The sequence below is a fragment of the Aspergillus tanneri genome (genome assembly GCF_003426965.1).
Source record: "Aspergillus tanneri strain NIH1004 chromosome Unknown AapTan_8_pilon_pilon_pilon, whole genome shotgun sequence".
NCBI lineage: Eukaryota > Fungi > Ascomycota > Eurotiomycetes > Eurotiales > Aspergillaceae > Aspergillus > Aspergillus tanneri.
Window position 1 is genome coordinate 478714 of NW_022984635.1, and position 22112 is coordinate 500825.

The 22112-nt window shown below is 47.1% G+C and overlaps 6 protein-coding genes across 6 annotated transcripts; all 6 read left to right on the forward strand.

Annotated features, from left to right (window-relative positions):
- Positions 1 to 277: 277 nt before the first annotated feature.
- On the forward strand, positions 278 to 1087 carry ATNIH1004_010779 (SDR family NAD(P)-dependent oxidoreductase; the record flags this gene model as incomplete). Its single annotated transcript, XM_033575347.1, has 1 exon — positions 278 to 1087. The coding sequence occupies one exon, from the start codon at positions 278 to 280 to the stop codon at positions 1085 to 1087; it is 810 nt and encodes a 269-aa protein (XP_033421202.1).
- A 223-nt stretch (positions 1088 to 1310) lies between these two features.
- ATNIH1004_010780 (PaaI family thioesterase) lies at positions 1311 to 1754 on the forward strand (the record flags this gene model as incomplete). Its single annotated transcript, XM_033575348.1, has 1 exon — positions 1311 to 1754. One exon carries the CDS (start codon positions 1311 to 1313, stop codon positions 1752 to 1754), a length of 444 nt encoding a protein of 147 aa, XP_033421203.1.
- Positions 1755 to 2101: 347 nt separating this feature from the next.
- ATNIH1004_010781 (Dabb family protein) lies at positions 2102 to 2477 on the forward strand (the record flags this gene model as incomplete). The annotated part of the gene is made up of 2 exons (XM_033575349.1): positions 2102 to 2120; positions 2206 to 2477. The coding sequence occupies 2 exons, from the start codon at positions 2102 to 2104 to the stop codon at positions 2475 to 2477; spliced, it is 291 nt and encodes a 96-aa protein (XP_033421204.1).
- Positions 2478 to 3487: 1010 nt separating this feature from the next.
- On the forward strand, positions 3488 to 8672 carry ATNIH1004_010782 (ATP-binding cassette glutathione S-conjugate transporter YCF1; the record flags this gene model as incomplete). The annotated part of the gene is made up of 9 exons (XM_033575350.1): positions 3488 to 3787; positions 3851 to 6667; positions 6723 to 6826; positions 6890 to 6935; positions 6985 to 7769; positions 7825 to 7979; positions 8046 to 8114; positions 8201 to 8292; positions 8424 to 8672. The coding sequence occupies 9 exons, from the start codon at positions 3488 to 3490 to the stop codon at positions 8670 to 8672; spliced, it is 4617 nt and encodes a 1538-aa protein (XP_033421205.1).
- Positions 8673 to 17297: 8625 nt separating this feature from the next.
- On the forward strand, positions 17298 to 17582 carry ATNIH1004_010783 (uncharacterized protein; the record flags this gene model as incomplete). Its single annotated transcript, XM_033575351.1, has 2 exons — positions 17298 to 17398; positions 17465 to 17582. 2 exons carry the CDS (start codon positions 17298 to 17300, stop codon positions 17580 to 17582), a joined length of 219 nt encoding a protein of 72 aa, XP_033421206.1.
- A 2676-nt stretch (positions 17583 to 20258) lies between these two features.
- Positions 20259 to 22112, forward strand: ATNIH1004_010784 (uncharacterized protein; the record flags this gene model as incomplete). The annotated part of the gene is made up of 5 exons (XM_033575352.1): positions 20259 to 20351; positions 20406 to 20610; positions 20663 to 21094; positions 21151 to 21333; positions 21394 to 22112. 5 exons carry the CDS (start codon positions 20259 to 20261, stop codon positions 22110 to 22112), a joined length of 1632 nt encoding a protein of 543 aa, XP_033421207.1.

The following is a 22112-nucleotide window of genomic DNA, read 5'->3' on the forward strand; positions in this document are numbered from 1 at the left end:
TTATGAACGATTTTTTGTTGGTTTTATGTAAATGATCCAGATGATAAGCATAAGATAGTGTATTTAAAATGTACTTATTCTAATCGGTTGCAGCCCGATACTCAACGGAAGCTCCGCTGCAGATGGACGGAAGCAATCCGAGAGTATGGCGGGAATCCGGCTGAAGCCTTCTTCCCCAAATATCTATTCTTAGCGTTAATATAAATGTGATAACCCATTAATATAATTCTATACCAGCTTATTATCAACAATTTCGCAGTGCCATTCCATCGACAATATGCTTGATCTACATAGCAAGGTCGTCCTCATGACTGGTCTAGGTCAAACTACGGACGAGGGCTGGGGCATCGGAGCAGCCATTGCTACATTATTTGCTCGCCAAGGGGCAATAATATTTGGAGGAAATCGATCCCTCGCTTCGGCTGAACGAACTCAATCTCACATCCAGAACGAGCGAGGCATATGCGATGTCCAAGAGGCCGACGTAACGGACTCTTCTTCAGTGAAGGCACTGGTCGACAACTGCATGAAAAAGTACGGCCGCATTGATATCCTAGTGAACAATGTGGGTCGGTCCGAGCCAGGCTGTCCTGCAACTATGCCGGAGGAAGTTTGGGACGCACAAATGGACATCAATCTGAAGAGCGTCTATCTGACCTGTCATTTTGTCCTTCCTATTATGGAGAAGCAGAAGTCCGGGGGCACTGTTGTCAATATCGCAAGTATAGCAGGGCTTCGATATATTGGAAAACCGCAAGTTGCGTACTCTGCAGCCAAAGCGGCCATCATGCAATTTACCAAGGCAACTGCCGTTGTGTATGCGGCGAAGGGAGTCCGGCTGAACACCGTGGTGCCAGGATTGATCGACACCCCGTATACAAAGGCTCTTGCTAAGCGATATGCGCCCGGGGGAGACGAGAAAGCTTACATCGTTATGCGGGACGCTCAGGTACCGATGGGACGGATGGGAGATGCATGGGATGTGGCCAATGCGGCTTTGTTTCTTGTGGCGGACGAGGCGAGATACATTACTGGGCAGGAGATTGTGGTGGATGGAGGGATAACTTCTTCTACTGGAAGGACCTGAGTAAATACTATATGCTTTAGGCCGATGGTCAAGAATAGATATTATCTGGAATATCGATTGCAAGTATGGATGCGGGCCATCCGAGCGGAGAGCATCCGTGACCTAAAGCTCCACACCAAGAATTTAAATGCCACATCAACTCAAGCCATATCATCCATCCCACATACAATAAACAAACACCACCACCCTACCACTCCCCTATCGACAGCACAACCAACTCACCATGGCAGCAGAAACACCCTTACTCACGCACGTTCGGGCAGTCCAAGCCCGCATCCAAAACAAAAGTCCCATCTACGCCTTCCTCCTTGACGAGGCAGAAATCTACGAAGCGCAACCAGGCGTCATACGGGCGAGTGTGCGCGTGAACAAAAAGCAGATCAACTCCAAGGGAACGCTACACGGCAGTTTCTCTGCATGCGTGCTCGATTGGGCTGGCGGGTTGGCAATCGCATCCCATGGTCTCGAGTCGACGGGATTGAGTACCGATATGCATGTGTCGTACGTGAGTACGGCGAAAGAAGGCGATAAGTTGGAGATTGAAGGCCGCACGAGTAGAGTTGGTAGGAGTTTGGCGTTTACAACGGTGGTTATTTCGAAGACGAAAGAAGATGGGGAGCTCTCTGTTGTCGCGCAGGGGTCGCATACGAAGTATATTGTACGATGATTCTTGTATTCTTTTAGAAAGGAGGGGGACGATAGAGACTCAAATACAACATGTACACATCAATAATGTAATATAGAATAAATACAATGCGGCTCGTTCTAGCCTGTCTTCCCTCGTTCAGAACAGATTCGCTCCGATTCTCGGATGCCCTCCGGTTCCCATCCGCTACTTGGCGGGGCATTCCCGATTGGGTCCAATACGAAGAAGCTAGGGGTACACCCAATATAACCACGAGTTCTCCCACCACCTGAATCTGCAGAGTATTGTCCCGTCGAATGCACTCGATTCCACTAAACGAAATATATCAGAAATATCATTACAAACTTTGTGGATTCGGTTCCGCTATCATGACCGTGATACATATCGGTACGTCATTCAAAGAGTTGTCCCATTCAACTTTACAATGAAAACCCACCCCCCCCTGCCCCGGGGTGCTGACAAGACTACATAGTCCTATTCAAATTTCGTCCAGAAGTTACCCAAGACCACAAGCAAAAATTCATCTCGGAACTCAAAACCCTAAAGCGTCTTCCCTGCGTCAAAGATGGTCGGCTCATCGTTGGTGGCCCATCCATAACCGATCCTATTGAACGAAGTAAAGGATTCGAGATTGCTCTAGTGAGCTATCATGAAAACAGGGATGCTTTAGCTGAGTACCAAGCGAGTGATGAGCACCACCGGCATGTTTCACAAGACCAAACTATACTACTGGGCGACTGCTAAAATTATATGTTCTAGGGTTACAAGTACATATCTGTTTCCTTTTAAGGAAGACTTGGTAAGGTTTGATTTTGAAGTTGACCCAGAAGATGAAAATATGTGCTTGTTTCCTCTATAAAAGAGTTTCAGCAGAAGGTAAGATGTAATTGAGAGTACTGTTTATGTTTGGGTTTAAAGATATTTGGCCATTACAATATATAGTTCGGAACTACATCGGTACTTGAGGCTTATGAATCTTACTACCGGTATTTTATCCGCAGTATAAATTGTTTGAAGTACCTCAATTCATTTAGCCCTCTGATACGCATCCATACTCCTATGTCCGTTGGGACAATAAAGCCATAACTATGTAGTAGTTATAACTTGTTGCACAGCGAGTGCTTGTATTAGGTTAGGTAAGTGTTGGTTGGGGACTGTGGGCCAATTACATCATCTGTCAACAGCCAATCTATTCCCTGCATTACCTGCATTGATATTTACTCCCTTACTGTAGTGTCATATGGGAGCCTCGGGAGGTTACAGCCAATTATAACCTCAACCTCGTGGACTCCAGATTGAGGATGGAGAAACACGTGCCAAGACCATCCACCGCCCCGGTTATACTTCGGAGTCCCCTTCGGCAAGGGCAAAAAATGAACACTGGGGGATACGACTTAATATACGAGTGTTCGGAGAAGCCCACCAAGCATAGCAGAGAACCCAACATTCCTTTAGTCATCGCCTACCAAATCGAGGCAAAACCAGCGAGCGCGTTGTTATTTCCGAACCCCGATAACAGCGAGCCGGTGGTTGGTTAACTATTAGTTAATAATCATCTTGCATTTAGTCAGCAGCGAGCTAGATAGTTAAGCTTTGGTCTCCCAGCTACCTTTTTGAGACTTTTCATTCTTCACGTCACGATCTTCATCAGACTGAAAACGCACCGGAGTTCTCCTCTCCTTTTTCTTCTAATCGTCGCGTGGGACGACAGGACCAGGGATCAGGCTTGAGGTCTGGTTTTGCTCGGAAAAAGGATGCCTGACGGCAATTCCCAGGCGATCCTCGGGGGCTCTCTCCCAGGATCGCTGGTGTCGCCGTCGTCAAGTCCAGAGTCTGTATTCCAATCCGCGCGGTCGCAACCCTTTTGCGGTGATGCAGAGGGCTGGGGCCCGTTAAGCAAATTGAGATTTGATTTAACGCCGTGTTTCTTGGACCTTGGAGTGGCCATCGTCGCAGCATGGGGTTTGCTTATGGGAGCAGGTGCCCTTTGGTTCCTGTTCAAAAAGCGAATCGCTGAGCCTGTGCCTAAAGACTGGCACTTCTACAGCAAACTGGTTAGTTTTCCGTGCCTACCCATTTGTCGGTAGGTCTGTTGCTTACAAGTCACTCTCGATTAGACGGTGCTGTCCGCTTTAATGTTCACGACTGCCCTTCAAGCTGCGATACATGTCGAGACCGATCCAACCAACTGGCTTGCCGACTTCCGATTTTGGAGCTCGATCCTTGTGCTCGCCTCACTCGGTGTTATATTTGCGGTACAATACTACGAGCATTGGCGCAGCAGGCAACCAAATGGGGTTGTTCTGTTTTATTGGCTTTTCTTTATCATCGCTTATGGAATCAAACTGCGGTCGCTGGTGTCACAACATACATACGAGGACAGACTTCCGTACTTTGTCTGTTTCAACGTGAGCTTGGGGCTCGCGGTGTTAGAGTTTGGGCTCGAGTACCTGGTTCCAAAGAAGCAAAGTGCGTACAATGCTCTGGGCGATGAAGATGAATGCCCGTACGAGTATGCCGATATATTCTCCGTCCTTACCTTCAGCTGGATGACACCAATGATGAAGTTTGGATACAAGAACTTCTTGACCCAGGATGATCTGTGGAACCTTAGACGTCGTGATACAACCCGCGTAACAGGGGAATATCTGGAGGAAGAGTGGAACCAAGAACTCCAAAATCAGAAACCATCTTTGTGGATGGCATTATTCAGAGCATATGGTGCCTCTTATATGCGCGGTGCAGTTATTAAGTGCGGGAGTGATATCCTTGCCTTTGTCCAGCCACAGCTCTTGCGAATTTTGATTAATTTTGTGGATTCATACCGCACCGATGAGCCCCAGCCAGTTATCCTTGGTGTTGCCATTGCCCTCGCTATGTTCCTGGTGTCAGTGTCGCAGACCATGTGTCTCCACCAGTATTTCCAGAGGGCTTTTGACTGTGGTATGCGCGTCAAGTCAGGATTGACCGCCATGATATATGCCAAGTCTTTACGACTTTCCAACGAGGGCCGGGCGTCGAAAACTACTGGCGATATCGTGAATCATATGGCTGTCGACCAGCAACGCTTATCTGACCTGACACAGTTCGGCATCCAGCTTTGGTCCGCGCCATTTCAAATCACTCTTTGCATGATCTCACTTTATCAACTTGTCGGCGTGAGCATGTTTGCTGGTATTGCTATGATGATACTCATGATTCCGCTGAATGGTGTGATTGCTCGTATGATGAAGGGGCTCCAGCTTAAACAAATGAAGAACAAGGATGCCAGGTCTAGATTAATGACTGAGATCTTGAACAGTATCAAGAGCATCAAGCTCTACGCTTGGAACACTGCTTTCATGAACAAACTTAGCCACATCCGTAACGATTTGGAACTGAATACCCTCCGGAAAATAGGAGCTACGCAATCGATTGCGAATTTTACGTGGCAATCAACTCCCTTTCTAGTATCATGCTCGACATTTACTGTTTTCGCCCTGACCGACAGCCGGCCTCTGACTACTGGAGTTGTCTTTCCGGCATTGACACTGTTCAATCTTCTCACCTTCCCCCTCTCAATTCTACCCATGGTAATCACGTCCGTCATTGAAGCTTCCGTGGCTGTCAATCGTCTGACGGATTATCTCACAGCAGAGGAACTGCAAACGAACGCTGTGAAATACGAAGATGCGGTTTCTCATGTTGGGGACGAGTCAATCCGTATCAGGGAAGCCTCCTTTACTTGGGACAGACATAATGGTACTCATGTGATAGAAGACATCGATTTCAGTGCACGTAAAGGGGAGTTGAGCTGCATTGTTGGTCGTGTCGGTGCTGGTAAGTCGTCCCTTCTCCAGGCACTGCTAGGAGACCTGTGGAGGACCGATGGAGAAGTAGTGGTTCGAGGTCGCATAGCCTATGTTGCGCAGGCTGCTTGGGTGATGAATGCCAGTGTGCGTGAGAACATTGTCTTCGGGCATAAGTGGGATCCTGAGTTTTATGAGCTCACTGTGGAAGCATGCGCTCTCCTGGACGACTTTAAAACCCTACCAGACGGCGACCAAACTGAAGTTGGAGAGAGGGGAATATCACTATCTGGAGGACAGAAGGCCCGGTTGACTCTCGCTAGAGCTGTCTACGCTCGTGCGGATGTATACTTGCTTGACGATGTCTTGTCTGCCGTGGACCAACATGTTGGCCGACATCTGATCAATAAGGTTCTTGGACGGAACGGCATTCTCAGCAGTAAAACCAGGATTCTCGCAACGAATGCTATCCCAGTGTTAAAGGAGGCGGATTTCATCGGCCTTCTGCGGAATAAGACACTGATTGAAAAGGGCACATATGAACAGTTACTTGCCATGAAAGGCGAAGTTGCCAATCTTATCCGTACCACTATCAATGACTCGGATGACGACGGATTCAGCAGCGACGACCGTGGTTTGGCTAGTCCTGAAAGTTCGGAATCTGCTACCATGACTGATAACTTGGACTCTGAAGTCTCCGACGCGGATGAGAGCGAACAGCAAATCGGCTCACTTCTCCCTATTCGGTCTGGTACCAAACGGCGGTCGAGTACCGTTACTTTGCGGCGTGCTAGCACTGTGAGCTGGTCAGGGCCGAGGCGCAAGTTATCTGATGAAGAGAATGCATTGAAATCAAAGCAAACCCAGGAGACGTCGCAACAGGGCAAAGTCAAGTGGAGCGTTTACGGCGAATACGCGAAGAATAGCAACATTATCGCCGTTTGCTTCTATATGCTAGCGCTCTTGGGAGCTCAAACTGCCCAAGTCGCTGGCAGTTATTGGCTGAAGTACTGGTCGGAGCAGAGTGAAGTCAACCCACATCTTAATGTTGGGAAATTTATCGGCATCTACTTGGTTTTTGGTTTAGGATCCTCTATTCTGGTTATCGTCCAAAACCTTATCCTCTGGATATTCTGTTCAATTGAAGTATGTCTCCAGCTTGTGACGTACGACTGCATACTGACAGTGACGTAACTATTAGGCATCGCGGAAGCTTCATGAGCGCATGGCATTCTCGATCTTCCGCTCTCCCATGAGCTTTTTTGAAACTACACCATCTGGGCGAATTTTGAATAGATTCTCGAGGTACACACATGTCTACTTCCCCCTTTATATAAGGTCGTTGCTTTGAACTAATGATTCCTTTAGTGATATCTATCGTATTGATGAGGTTCTTGCGCGCACCTTTAATATGGTGAGTTTCTTAGCACGACATATGCAAGCTGACTACTAACCGCCTACAGCTGTTTGGAAATTCCGCCAAGGCAATCTTTACTATGATCGTCATTGCATCTGGAACTCCCGCTTTCATTTTGTTTATTATCCCCCTGGGTTATGTATACTTTAGCTACCAGAAGTACTATCTGCGCACCTCACGTGAGTTGAAACGCCTGGACAGTGTGACTCGGAGCCCCATTTATGCACACTTTCAGGAGTCGCTGGGGGGTGTCTCGACCATCCGTGCTTACAAGCAAGAAAACCGATTTGCTCTTGAGAACGAATGGCGTATGGATGCGAACCTTCGGGCCTATTTTCCGTCCATCAGTGCCAACAGATGGTTGGCTGTCCGTCTTGAATTCATTGGTTCTATCATCATCTTGGCATCGGCGGTTCTTTCCATCATCTATGTTGCGACAGGCACCCAGCTTCGGGCGGGGATGGTTGGATTGGCCATGTCGTATGCTCTCCAGATTACGCAATCACTGAACTGGATTGTCCGGCAAACGGTCGAGGTAGAAACTAATATCGTGTCCGTCGAACGGGTTCTAGAGTATGCAAACCTCCCAAGCGAGGCACCTGAGGTGATCTTTAAGCACCGTCCCGCAATTGGCTGGCCGGCGCAAGGCGCGGTATCGTTCAACAACTACAGCACGCGGTACCGCCCCGGGCTCGACCTCGTGCTCAAGGATATCAGCCTAGATATCAAATCTCATGAAAAGATTGGCGTCGTGGGTCGCACGGGAGCGGGAAAGAGCTCACTTACCCTCGCACTCTTCCGCATCATCGAACCGACCCGTGGCGGCATTAGGTGAGACTGGTGCCCGAATTCTGAGCATGAGCCCAATACTAATGCCTACTCCCAGTATTGACGGCTTGAACGTGTCTACAATTGGTTTATTTGATCTGCGAAGCCGTTTAGCCATCATTCCCCAGGATCCTGCAATGTTTGAGGGCACCGTGCGCGATAATCTGGACCCTCGACATGTGCATGACGACACAGAACTCTGGAGTGTTCTCGGTACGTTGGGCGCAAAGCATTGCATGTGGCGGGGATTTGAACCGTTAGCTGACTTTTGTCTCGCAGAACATGCACGACTGAAGGATCACGTCACACAGATGGATGGCCAGCTAGATGCCCGAATTCAAGAAGGAGGTGAGCTTTTGGCATTTTTGCGTTTCTCCCTTGCAGCTCTGGCACATTTTACCGCTTCTGGAACTAGGCTAACGTGGACATAACAGGATCCAACCTTAGTCAAGGCCAGCGTCAGCTTGTTAATCTAGCACGAGCACTGTTGACACCAAGTAACATTCTCGTGCTTGACGAGGCCACGGTAAGCAGCCACCTTCCACACCGATATTTACCTGGCGTACTCTATTTTGAATATCCGTGTTATTTTCTTTTTCTTTTCTTTTCTTTTTTTTTTCTTTTTCTATTATTAATTCATGCTGACGCCATACCCAGGCTGCTGTGGACGTGGAAACAGATGCATTACTGCAACGTACATTGCGCAGTAGCATCTTCCAGGACCGCACCATTATTACCATAGCGCATCGGATTAACACGATCATTGACTCTGACCGAATCGTCGTGCTGGATAAGGGTAGGGTGGCTGAGTTCGACACCCCTACGGAGCTGATCAAGCGTGGCGGTAAATTCTACGAGCTGGTCAAGGAGGCGGGTTTGTTCGAAGGGGAAGGTCAAATGGCTTAGAACACTACAGCGATGGCCATCCCTTAGGCAGAAGACTCTATCTTCAAGTGCTGGGATATGCAGATATACACCTACATGAAGGGGATCGATCCGTAGCACAGATGAGGTATATGAAGGGCTTTCACCCCAAGACTCGAGTTTTAAGGAGAAACGTCCATATAAAAGCACTGTTACACCGTGGCGTTGAAATGGGAGTTTACTTGTGATATTCACTGTCTATATTGCTGAGAGAAAAGTCCTGCATATATGGAATCAAATTTGCATTGTCTAGGCCGTGTCTTTCCTTCAGAGCAACATGGAGGCGAGGAAAAAACAATAAACGAAGAAAGGTCAGTGGATGTCAACAGTAGCGGTGTAGGGATAACTGCATTACATTCCGCTTGAACAGTTGTCTTTGCAATGGCAGCGGGGAGGGGTAAAATTAATAATACGAAAAGGAAAAAAAAAAGAAAGAGGGGAAATCTTGTTCCGTATTGCAGTGCGTGGAGCCTTCAGAGTACTCCATACAACATTTGTGAACGTGACATAATAACTAATTAATTGTTAACTATTGTCAAGTTGTCACGGATAATGTCCTGTGGCTGTTGCGCTATGCGTGCTTCGTTGCGCCACAGAAAACAATCAAGTAAGAAGAGACAGGGTATTGAGCCCTCCGGGACTATTGTTATGCAGACCACGCACATAGTCTCGAATACTATACTTAGATGGACAGCTGACAATAAGACCATCAGAAATAGCCTTCATTCCTTGCGTCGGGGTCAATAAATAGACTTTGGATGAAAGTTATAATAAATAAATAAACCGAATCCGATCGCAACGATCGCGTGGCGAGACTGAAAATGAAACAATCCAGGGACTGCCAGTGATTCTACTCCGTACCTCTACGGAGTTGCCCAGACACTCTGTCCTCTGTACTCTAGCTCATACAGTAAATAAAGACCCACAGTTTTGTGTCATCTACCAGTTCCAGGATACGAAGTAACGGAGTCGTACTACCTCCCAAGAACCGATAGATAAATTGATAGACAGATCGACTCCGTACTCCGTCCTGAATACTCACTCCCCGAATGGTTGGCTTAAGTACTCCAGGAAGTCAAAAACGCCCGGAAGGAATCCGATCGATCTTGCATGGAGCTGAACAGAGCGGACCTGGTTTTCGGGTCCGAGGTGAACTCTATCAAGGACGAGGGCGAGGAGGGATGGAATAGTTACATTAGTTAGTTCGGGGGAAGGGAGGGAGGGGAAAGAGGGGTGGTTGGATATCCACTTAATGACTGTTTTGAGCATCGTGCATGGATCGGCTGAGGTATTTTGAGTAGGGGATAGGGGTCGGGGTTAGAGATGTGCGGGTTTTTATTCTACCTTCGTGTATGGAGTATAGAGTATGGAGTTTGGTTTGGGGTGGTTTGTTTCATGGTATAGTGGATTGATGGGGTTATATTGTAGTATAGAGTACGGAGTAGAACGTTCGTGTTGGGTCTTGCAGTTGTTCTATCATGAGCCTAACTTTTAGTTGATACAGAGTATACAGAGTATATTAGTTAATATTCTATGATTATATCTCTAGCAGGCATCTTTAGCAAGCATCCATCTTTGTTACTTTTCCAGCAGATATACTAATTCTATTGTAATATGTACTTCTGTTTGGATTATCTCGTCGTGTTGTAGTAAAAATTTTATATTTGTCATTCCATCAAATCTTTACGACATTTATTTAGAACTGCATTTACCAAGGTGGAAGCTAACTGTTCTTGTTCTACATATTTTATTTTTATTATCTTCTTGGGGCCACGCTAGATGAACTGAACAAAGATTTTTGATAATCAGTGAGAATCTGATTCATGTAGAAATACAGATCCGTTGGGATAAGTTCTCAGCATCAACATACTGTACATGACAGCAGAATGGATTCTGTCAGTAGAAACACGGAACTCCAAAGATAGTGCTATGCTAGCCAATTACTGAATTCAGTGCTACAGAGTCGAAGCAATACGCACAGGGCGTTGAAGCCAAGAGATTCCTTGCGTCAGCTCGATAGTTCAATCGATCCATTAGTTACGTACGCAAGGTCTGCCACAGTAAATCCTGCGGATGGGACCTTCTTTTCTTCCAGGATAGCCCTATGAATTGCACAGTAGTCGATGGGCGTTTGACAACTGGCTATGGCCTCTGTCCAGCCACACACGGGTGGCGTCAGTGGATCATAACTGGATATGGATGATCCATTTTTTATGAGATTAGCTTCCTTCCCGTACTAAGCTGTGGCTCGGTGGCCCCGACCAAGATCATCAGAAATGGAATCCTGCCATGAGGAGCTGCGGTTCTAGGAGCTTGGAACTGAATCGTGGTCAATGCGATAACATTTCGCTAAGCAGCAGACGCCCAGATGAAGAAACCGAAACATCAGGATAACCTTGCTGTCGATCCTGGATGTGGAGGACCTCCACTACCCTTCCAAGCAATACCTCCGCACTGGCACGGATCTTGACTTGCATCTCTTGGGTCTCGTACGATGAAAGTAAAGTCCAAATTTGGAATCGTAGCGAACAGCCGAGCATCCTGCATGCGACAAGGTAAGCCCGGGAATTGCTCACGACCAGTGCACTGACCATACATGCCCACAGTTCTAGAACTAGTTCAATGATCAGTCTCGACTTGGGAGAAAACTTGGGTTGGCTACGCCGCTGCTTTTCAACTTCCTGATGTCGGCTGGTTCTAGTAGAATCGTTGACTTGTCAATGATGCACCGGTATGCTTTAATCAGAGCTAAATGAGGTGGCAACAGTTTAGACTGTGAAGGATTCATGGCTGGTCTTTACATTCTTTCTTCTCTTCGCTTCTTTTTGTTCTTTTTCGCTTTTTAGCGCGGTTGAGCCGACCAACGGTTACATACTACCGTCCAAGCCCGAAATAGACGGTTGACGTATAAATGAGTAAACTCTGATCTTAGAAGATTTGCGTCTGTAATGTTATGTAGGGACGATTGTGGGGCAAATCCCTAGCATAGACCACAAGATGTCATGACCTGATGCTCTAGTTAGATGGAGTCAGAATCACGGACCACATCAGCAGAGGTGAGAGGGAATGGCAGCTGAGAGCTATCTTTTTTTTTTTAAAAAAAAAAAAAAAAAAAAAGGGAGGGGAAAAAATGACAAGAAACGGACAGTGCGAGTAGAGCCAACCAACCCAAATGCTGAAGGCAGGTCTGATATCATACGATCAGCAATATCCACGATATTTTGCATCCGACAGCACGGATAATCCCTGCTCAATATTTTGCCTGCCTCCAGAGATGGAGACCTCATCTACGGACAATTTACGGACCAATGGACTTGCTCCGAATCATACTTGCATGTATGATCCACAATCCGGGTCGACCATGTTGTGCTGCGTGCCAGTAATGTGTTCCAGCGGCTGGACGCTAAGCTACGGGTTGCAGATTTCACGCGATCCGCTGGCTCCTTGGGCGCGGGTGGAAGTTGGATTCTTGATCCTGGGTCTCCTGCTCATCCAAAATATTCTATATCACATCGTGGCATCCACCATATATTGTATCTATCATATCACAGATCCAGAGGCGAATTATGCGTGTCACCGTCGTTCTCCTCCGTTCCCTGTGCACATGATCGGCTGAACCGTAAATAGTGACTTGCAGTTTGGGGTTGTTGTTCTGATGGTGGTTCGTATGCAATCTATTCTGGCTATAGCACAAGAAGGATGGATTTTCGTTGGTGAAGTTTCGGAAGATTGACTCGTCAGAGTGTGATGGTTGGACCTTGTTCAGATTTCAGCTCTATGGATAGGTTCCATGGTTCATGAGGGATTTCCGGCATTGCCCGCAACCTTGATTGAGTCTAGGACGTGTATATGTGGGCAATAATGATTCTGTAGCTGATTGAAACCAGCATAATGACTCCCTTTCAATCTCCTTCTCGTCATGGCAAAGTTAATGCAGATACTATTCGGGGTGTATGGCACAAACTATATCCTCTTTTACAGATTTTTGAACTCGGAGAATAGATTATATAACGCTCTGGGATCTCTCCACCGAGTGTGGAGGTAGTCTGGTCGTACAAAGATATTTAGATACATCCTCATTACTTGCAGAGTGCTCTGCAGAGGCCCGGCCCGGTCGGGAAACGGACCCAGTCGGTTCATCTGTGGTGTGTAATATTTCCCATATGGAGGGCTCTGTTGTTATTGCATTTGGACATGCCCCGTTTTATTTTGCCTTTTGATTTGTTTTCTGCTAGATTTGCTTTTATCTTGTGGCGTGGTTGACTGCAGCGTTGTACGTGGAATACTTATCCGTTTGGGTGACCGGAAGAGGGAGTGGGGGGAAGAAGTATTGGTCTCATGCCATGCAATACCTGTACTTAGGTAATTAGTTATAAGAAATGAAACCAAGTGCCTTAGGAATCTAACTAGGGGCATAGCATCATGATTCAGGGCAAGCTAGTCGCCTCACTAATCGTAATCAAATACCAAGTCAAAGGTTTAATTAGTCATAGGCTCCAGAATACTTGCAAAACTAAATTTTTTCTTCACATATATGTAGACCTAGCAAAAGGATAATTAACGAAAGCTAAACATGTCACCCATTGCAAGGATCCTATCCCATCAACCTGGTGCTGGGTTCAGTGTCCCTGACAAGCAATTTTCCCCACGCAGGGGAAGAGGGAGAGGGCAATGCAAGAGCAGAAGGGGCTGACGACAATGCTAAGGTACTTTGTGCCATCCAGTCCACCGGGATACATCCGCGACCCAGGACGAACTCAATCCCAGGAAACCAGATCTGCTCTTGTCAAAACTAGGAGGTGATTGCGTTTCATGGGCCAATCACCTGGGCTGATCTGGGAAAGACCATTGTCGCGTGAGTGGGTGGGCTGTGCACGGTGGACTGGGTGGAGGAGGTCTGGAACTGCAAAAGTTGGGGGCTGGGTGGCTGACAGGGCTTTGACAGGCGATCGCATACTTTGCTTTTGATGACAAGCGTTGGCGACGTTCGGTCCGCTCTCCCCGGGCCGCCGTCGCCCCGCTTCGGGACGGTTGTCAATATTGACGGGTGCCTTTCAGGTTAGACTCGGCCCGCTTTGGGTGCCTTTGGGTTGGTCCTTTGCCCCCCCCTTTTTTAAATTATTTGCTTTTTGCTCCTCGAAATCCTTTCCCTTCGTGGTAGGTAGCTTCCGGGTGGACGGACACACGGACTCCAGTATCAAAAGTACGAAGCACTGGTTGGGAGGGGTTTAGCAAAGGTTAACTAACACACCTCCATTAGTCGTATGACTAGCTTGATCCTGTTTCCCATGATGGATTTTGATCTTCTACTAGATTAACTCTCTCCTTACACACTGGTACTTATTTAAATTTACCCCTCCCTCCACCGGCCCTGACCCTTCTGTTTCCCCTCTTTCAATAAAATCGGTATTGAATCCTGTGCCTGAGTTTCATCCCCTCGTCATTCCCAAACATGTCCTGAACCAGCCCTATCGATGACCCCATGGGGCTTGATCTGCCACCTAGCGCCTCCAAGAGTTGATTCTGCACGTCGCTAATGCACTGCAGGGGAGGGCCACCCTCATCATAAGACCACCAGTATGTAGGGTAGTAATCATAATCAATTCATGGAGTCTCCTACATCTAAAACGAAGCTGATTTCCTTCCTCTATTTGACTCGTGACTGGAAATGAGTTGCGCTACACGTGTCGTCTGTATTCGAGTAACCTCCGCTATTGGAGGAGAAAGGAGGGGCTTTTGTATACGAACATTAAATAGTGCTCTGTAGTGGCATAATATTTCATTAAACTATGGAGAACCACTTGGCCCTTGCTATTTGCCTACTCCGTAGGCTTGCTCGTGGTGGGCCTCAGCTCGAATAATCGGGGGGTCATAAGGCTCCAGCTTCAGCTTCAGCTTTGCGAACCAGGCTCCTGGATTTCCCTCCCGCGGGACCGTCTATCGTCGGGACCGTCTTATCACATCCATTATACTCTGACAGGCACTGATCGGACCCTGATAGTTCCAGTTAGTCCATGGTGAAGCGGCTACACGGAGGAATCCTTTCCAATCAGCGTCATACTCCTCCCTGCGTGGCCCTATTTAGACGGCGCTAGTCATCTCGCCATGGTTCCACTTATCTTCCCCTTCAGGAGATGGTGGGTTCCAACTAGGAGGAAAGTTAGCAGCCAACGAGCCCCGGAGATAATTAACTGGGTGAAGAATTCAACGGACTACGCCTGGCAGGTGGCCTTCAGTCCAATGAGCACTTCCAGCTATAATCTTTAATCTCCTATCCCCTCCACTTTGCCTGTCACATTTCACATTACCCCCCTCGTCTCACTTCCTAGGATCCATCAAGCTTAGATGAGAGGACCCCAAGATATCATTCTTGTGATTGCGATTTCCCTTTTCTGTTCGCTGCAGATAGACTCCAAAAACAGAGGAAGGAGGGGGTGGGGTTTACGAAATTGGGTGATAGTGTGATGTCTGCGATGTAGCGGCAATCGCGGAATGATACCTTCTTATATCCTGAGTATGTAGAATCTTAGGCCTGGGCTGATAATTTTTATGACCTCAAGGACAAAAAAACCATCTCATCCCTAATTTCTTTCAACAATAACTACTAATAATATCCAATAATAACAACACCAGTAACAAAACCCAAAAACATGCCAACTGTGACGAACGTAGCGAGTAGTTATTGCACATTGCTTGTCATGGCGTCTACTAAGTCCTGGCTCATGTACACCCACGTAATTACCCAGTTCGTAAATATGCAGCCTTCGCGCCATCCACTGATTGACTCTCAGGTGATCTTGATATCGTGGCGGTGAGCCCTACTACGAACAGGCCCATGACTTGTATTATCTCTACCCACCGTCCAAATATCACACCGGTTAATGCAAGAATCAGTGGACTACTGTATGTACATATGTACATAGATGCAAACCCCCATGCCACGTTGCGATGGGCCATCGGAAACGCAGCAAGCAGCACTGAAAGAACGGCACGTTATCTGTGCATGTCACCCGGACACAACGAACGAGATTCATGAATAAAAATAAATGGTCTAGAACTCTCTCTAGACTCGGGTTGATGCTGATCTGCGAGGTTTTGTCCTCTTTTCTCGAGGATGGTACTTTACTGCGGGGGAGAAAAATACCAGACGAAAAAACAGGAGACGAGGGCTCAAGACACGTAGATATGGCTCATCCGGTTCCTTCTTGGCTGCCTCTTTCTAAAAATGGCGGTGATGTTGAGGGTGTTGGAGTATACAGTAGTTCGTGGTCCTACGTACGAAGTACTAGCCCTTTAATCTAGCTGCTAGTGTAGCTGGATGATGGTTAGAGAATTTGGGCGCCTTGGCATGTACTTCTGCCATCTCCAAATTAATGGCGATAGGGGTGTTTGTTGTATTTAGGAGAGTTTCTGGATTCTTTGACGTTATCTATACGGAATTAGTGATTTTTAGAGCTTGAGACTGCAACAAAGCACTCCTGTTTTATAGTGTCCTATCTTGATGCCCGAAAGTCGGTCGTGATCATCTCCACGGAGAAACTGATATCTGGTATCCTCTGTACTGGCCTTTCGCTAGAGTGATTTGAATGCTGATAAAAGAACTACCTTTTATTCGTTTATGCTAGATGCGCAGAAAGGGGCTGCCGTACTATAGACGATACTTAACTTCGTTTACACCTATATAATTAGAAGCTGAGTACCCTTGCGCGTCAGGTTTCAGCTCAGCGCTAAACCCACATCGAGCAAACAGCATGGTACTTTTAAGACAATAGAATACTACATAGCTGCCCAAGAGCGTAACCCTACCACATAGAGCACAGATAAGTGCTATAGGCCAAACAACCGTACGGAGTATACTCCATACCGGCAAAGACATCCAGGAAACAAAGAGTAAAAATATAGACAGCAAACTATAAACCTTGGATGGCTACTATTGCCAGTTTAAATGCACAGGGCATCGGATTTAACTTTTGTCGATACTTGCCTGATCCCGATCGGGCCTGAGGCACGACTCCAAAAGTCAGGTACGGACCTGCTAGATCGTACATACCTAGATCCAGACGTACATACGTATCTAGCAGGTTGGGAGCCAGGTTAGATCCACACCACACAATCACGAGTATCCTACCATGAGATTAGAACTCCACAGGTAATACATGTTGCCCGGATTTAGCCCGTATTTACTACTGGGTTCCTTTGCCTTCATGCTATTGAGGATGTATGAGGCCTTTAGTTATTTAGGCCCTAGTGAGTAGCGACAGAGTAGGAGGATTTGGTCTCCGAATGCTGCCGACCAGGGTAAAGAATGAAATGTCACACTATCAAAAAACTCCACTTAGTCTTACATTTCTGTATGAGCTTTTTTTTAAGAATTTTTCTTTTTCTTTTTTTTTTTTATTAATTATAAAGTACTAAATCATGGTAGTTCTCAACCGGATCAACTCGGCAAGTATACGCAGTCTCGGATGCCCCTAACCGAAATCATACAAAGTATACGGAGTACGTAGTACAGTACCTCGAAATGTTTCTCTGCCAAGACAGGGACTTTCAAGTTTCCACCTTGACAGACCCTTTCACTCATTCCAAAAGATAATCCCCAGTTCTCTCATGGAACTGAAAGGAAAAATCCCACATCCCAGAAACCCGGACCATGCACACAAAGTCTCATCGGGCGGTAGTTCCCACAGTTGGAAGATCACCCTTGGACTGTGAGCTCGTATAGCTTCCCATTGGGCGACGTGCGCCTGAACTAATTCGGGGCACATTCGGATCAGATCCGCCGCGATCCAAGGGCTCAAACTAAAGGCTGGTTTGTTCGCCATGGCGAATCGTAATTTCACCCGCGCTTGGTCTGTTCGCACTGATACCCGAATTGGTACGCGGTACCTTTGATTTAGCGTTGGTGTTAGGTTGTTTTCTATCATGGATCTGATCTACGGAGTAGTGTAAGTGCTCTGTGTGTTGGTGGTACTTGACTTGCCTTTTAGGTGTGGCAATGGTGCGCCAGATACAGTACGGAGTACGGAGAACGGAGTACCGCTGTTTAGATTCTACAAGAGTACTTCGTATTGTAAAGCTCGACAGAGTACCTAGTATAGTCGCGATAGAAAGCAAGGGAAATAAATATCCATCCGAGTCGGTGAATATTGCACCTTCTGCAATGCATAAGTATATAATAGCAGAGCTGTCAAAGCAATCAGGTGACTCTTGCGGTGACTCGGTCTCGCCGAATCCGATCAACGTTTCCTGCGTAATTTATGTATGAAGATATGTACGTGAGGATGGGGAATATTGGCATGTCGTCGATGATCTTGCATTCTCAGGAGGTTGCAGCTACCCACACCGTTCGCAAGAACGGTACGTAACCCTCCGGACCCTATAGTAGGAACATACAAACAAAAGTACATATTTCAGTTTTTCTCAGCCCGCGTTCTGGATGATATTCCAATCCAATCGTGGGTTGTGTGGGACGAGAAGCGGGTGGGGGGAAGGAGAGAGCCCTGACGATATGCAGGCCTGTGCGTAATCTCGAGGTTCAAACTTCAATCATGGTTTGTGTTTCGGATGGGGGAGTGGCACAGAACTGCAAGCCATCCGAGCCTCCCTGAGTAAAGACCCTATATACATCTTGTCACTGGCTAGATACAATAGGAGGTGGGAGAAAGTAGGTTTGCTACGGCGGACCACAGATCGATCCTCCGTGAAGGCGGGATCACCTTGGAACCAGGGACAAGGTACCCTAAGCCCAGGCGATCGAGCTTCTCAGCTTAGGTTTTCCCTAGCGTCTTTCTGTAAAGTAGGACCTATGGAGTACGCAGTGGATAATTACAGTATGAAAGTGCTTAATGATAAGGGAAAAAGTCAAGGAATAATAGTATGCCTGGAAGTGTGAAAAGAAAAGTTAATTAGTAGTGTTTGGTCAACAAACCATCGTATGCTAGTAAGCGACTACCAATGACAATAATCCCTCGACCAGTTGGAAATACGTACTTAGTCACTGAAGAGGAAGGCAAAAAAAAAAAAAAAAAGAGAGATTCAAAGGCATCCCTGACCCTGAGTGGCGGTTACCTCCCTAGCCAACTAAACACTAGTGGCTTGACTAACAACAGGATATGGCTGGCATCGTGCTTTTGTTATTCGGAGTGATTTATATGATTTAGACATGCGGCGGCACTCAATAGAAGAGACTATCGGGCCTGCAAGTATTCTACCCTCAATGCTTCGGATGAATATGAAGAGAGCGATGGCTATTCTATCCTATCCGCACGGCTCTCCAGAAACAGTATTTATTCTTTGAGTCCAACACTCTGGGTTGTGGAGGCCAATTATCGATACGCCACGGTGCTTTTGACTGACACTCCCCGAACAAAGCCTGGGGCACGATCTACAAATAGTAGAAGGCACTAGGCTTGTCAGAAATGGAGAAATAGAATTAATCTATTTGCAGGGGAAAATATTTACTTTAGTATTTTTTTTTTTTTTTTTTAAAAAAAAAAATAGGCAGGAAAAAATAAAATAAAATATATTACTATAATAATAATAATAATTTTCGCCCTACTGCATGTCCTTAATGCAGCTGCACTAGTTGTGTGTTTCGGCGATGCGCTTCAAGGATCATCCTTGCTGGTGGGAAAGCCCATCTGGACGAGAGCATCAGACTGCCAAATCGGGAGGGGGTACAAAACGACTCGACCAGGGTATGGACAGGAAGTCACGGTTCTGCTGTTCTTCTAATCTCGATCAATCAACGTTCAAAAGTCCTAGGTAGGTATCCTTTCTTTCCCTTCTCTTTTGTACTTATAAAGACCTCACTCATCCATATCACTTGGTCCTTTTTTTTGTTTCCACTTCTACACTGCACCAACATTCTTCCCCATCTCTCTTTATTTATTTTGTCTTTCTTGAACCGGGACTTGGACCATTCGTGTTACCATCCCATCCCCGCTTACCTTTGCAAAGAAAGAAGTATACTCTCGCTTGCTCCAACCCCATTGCGCCTTGTCTACCCACATATCCTTCATATATCCACGTCGGCTGCCAACAGATATATCCTATCCTATTGCCTGTTTACGACAACTGTGCTTCGCCTTCGTTTTAAAGCCCTGTGAGTAGCTGGCCCCCCCATGCATCATATGTTGGTGGGCATTGGTAGGCCTCAGGATCTTGTCGGGAAACCGCATGGCCAGGGCGGAGGCCTGATGGTCGTACCATGTTCCATGCGTTGTTCCAGTACTCCTGTTTGCAATCTCCTATGGCCAAACCGGTTGCTAATCTGTAGCCGTTGGTGTGGCGCACTCCTAGATTGGTAGAAGTTGCTCTCAATTCTACTCGGGAAGCCTCTTATCGAGCTCTCTGTCGACCTCTCCACTGGAATACAAATTGCTACGCTGTCCCACGCTTGACGAACTTGTCCCTTATCGGAGTGTTCAAGGCCTCTTTATGATTCTTATTGTCTATCAACCCTGTTTTCGTGACTTAAGGACTGTTGCCGAAGGTTTATACATCTCATCCTCCTATATCCTGCGTCTCAACAGTATTTGAACTTTTCAGACACTTTTACAAGCCATTATGGTTGTTACTCCAGCTGTTCCTGGGACAGGGCCAATTAAACGGCCTTCTTCCGCTTTGCATGATGATTATACCGGCTGGGAAACTGTTCCGGTAAGGTGCATGAGCAAATCACGATGGTGCGGTACTGATTCGAGGACTATGTAGCCCGCTGGTGCTACCTTCCGCCCTTCCTTCAATATCCCTTTCGCTCATTACGCCTTGATCTACCTCGATAACCTGGGAAGGCTCGAGGTCAATGAGTCCCCATCTATTCGTGAACATAATAGTACTCTATTTACCCCAGAAGTACGAGAGAAGTTTTTGGAGGTTCTTGGAACAAAGATTGGTTATCATAAGCCGATGTTACGGAGTATGTGGGAGTACCATCTGCATTCGCGAAACGGGATGCTAATCATCTATAGGGGGCCCAACCGTTGGTGTGTCTGCCTATGGATATGGCCGCCCTGATGGACCGCGTCACCCCAAGAGACGTAGGGCATCCCCTCAGGAGCCTGGGGCGAATGTGGACTTCTCTGATGCAGGTGACGAGCTACCACCACCGCCTCCATCACTACCCTCGCAAAACATGGTAGCATTAGAGATTGGCAACAACGACAAAGTCCAGGAATACTACGAGAATGCTTTGAAGCACTTTCAACAGATCAATTGTCGCCAAATTGCGAAGGCTTTCATCAAGTTTATTGAGCCCCGAAAGCAAGTAAAGCACCCATACAACGGAGGGAAGCCTAGAGGTCGAGGTGCTAAGGGGGAGAAAGGCGACCCGGAAAAGACGAAGCCTGAATGGTGGCCTAAGGACGTCATACACAGGGAGCCAGATCATCTGCGGAAAAATGGTACGCATGCTTAAATTCCCGGTGCTAGGTTATCTCCGACTCACGCCTAGTGACAGAGAGAGTAAGGCTCTTGATTCATATTATGCGCAAGCTCAGCAACATTGGAATCACCCCCCTAAAGCTACGAGAAGTCGCCTACGATTCTAAGAGGCAGTTGAAAGAGACAAGAAAGATTGAGATACTTGACGAAATTTTGAGAGTACGACGGATGGAGGAACGATACGAAAGGGGCGAAATCGGTACGTGAAAGATCTGAAATATTCATCGTTGGACTAACACCTTGCCAGACGCCAGTACAGTTGTTTATGTTATCAATAGAGATGCCACTCCCAAGCAGGGAAGGGGGGTGGTTCCATCAAAGGAGAGGTGTCAGAGTTCAGTGACAGATGAATCAGACGAAGAAGAGGATGTCCCGACACCGTCGTCCTCGACTGAGGAACTATCCGGGTCATTCACATCTGCCATGGACATGAATGTGAATGGACAAGGCCCGTTGCAGATGGGAGGCGAAAGGAGACCACTTTTCCCACTGCTCGAGCCCATGAGCCTGGCAGAACAAACTCGACCTGAACACTCCTTCTATTCCAGCTCGTCCGATTACACGAATGGCTATGGCCCACAGAGTATTCAGGCGCCTGTGTCATCAGCAATGGTTAGCCCGCACGAGCAACCACAGGCATTCGACTATCTGACGCAGGCGTCATTCTCTACTTCTGCACCAGGAGACCAGGTGGTTTCCCAAAGCCCGGCCGCAATTCCCATGCAGCACTCCATAAGCCAATTCGATACATGGACGCCCTCCCTGCGATCCAACATTTTTAACCCTACTGACTATGGCAATGCAGCAAGCCAAACGGCCCCTCCGACTCATCTGACCTACCAAATGCCAATGCCTCACGCGCAGGACTTGGCTCACGGCCTGTCTAGCATGGATCCTTTGAACCCCAGAAGCCCCTTTCGTACAGGTTCTTTAGGTCACCCGCACACGCTGCCATCTCACCAATCCACCTCCGCATAA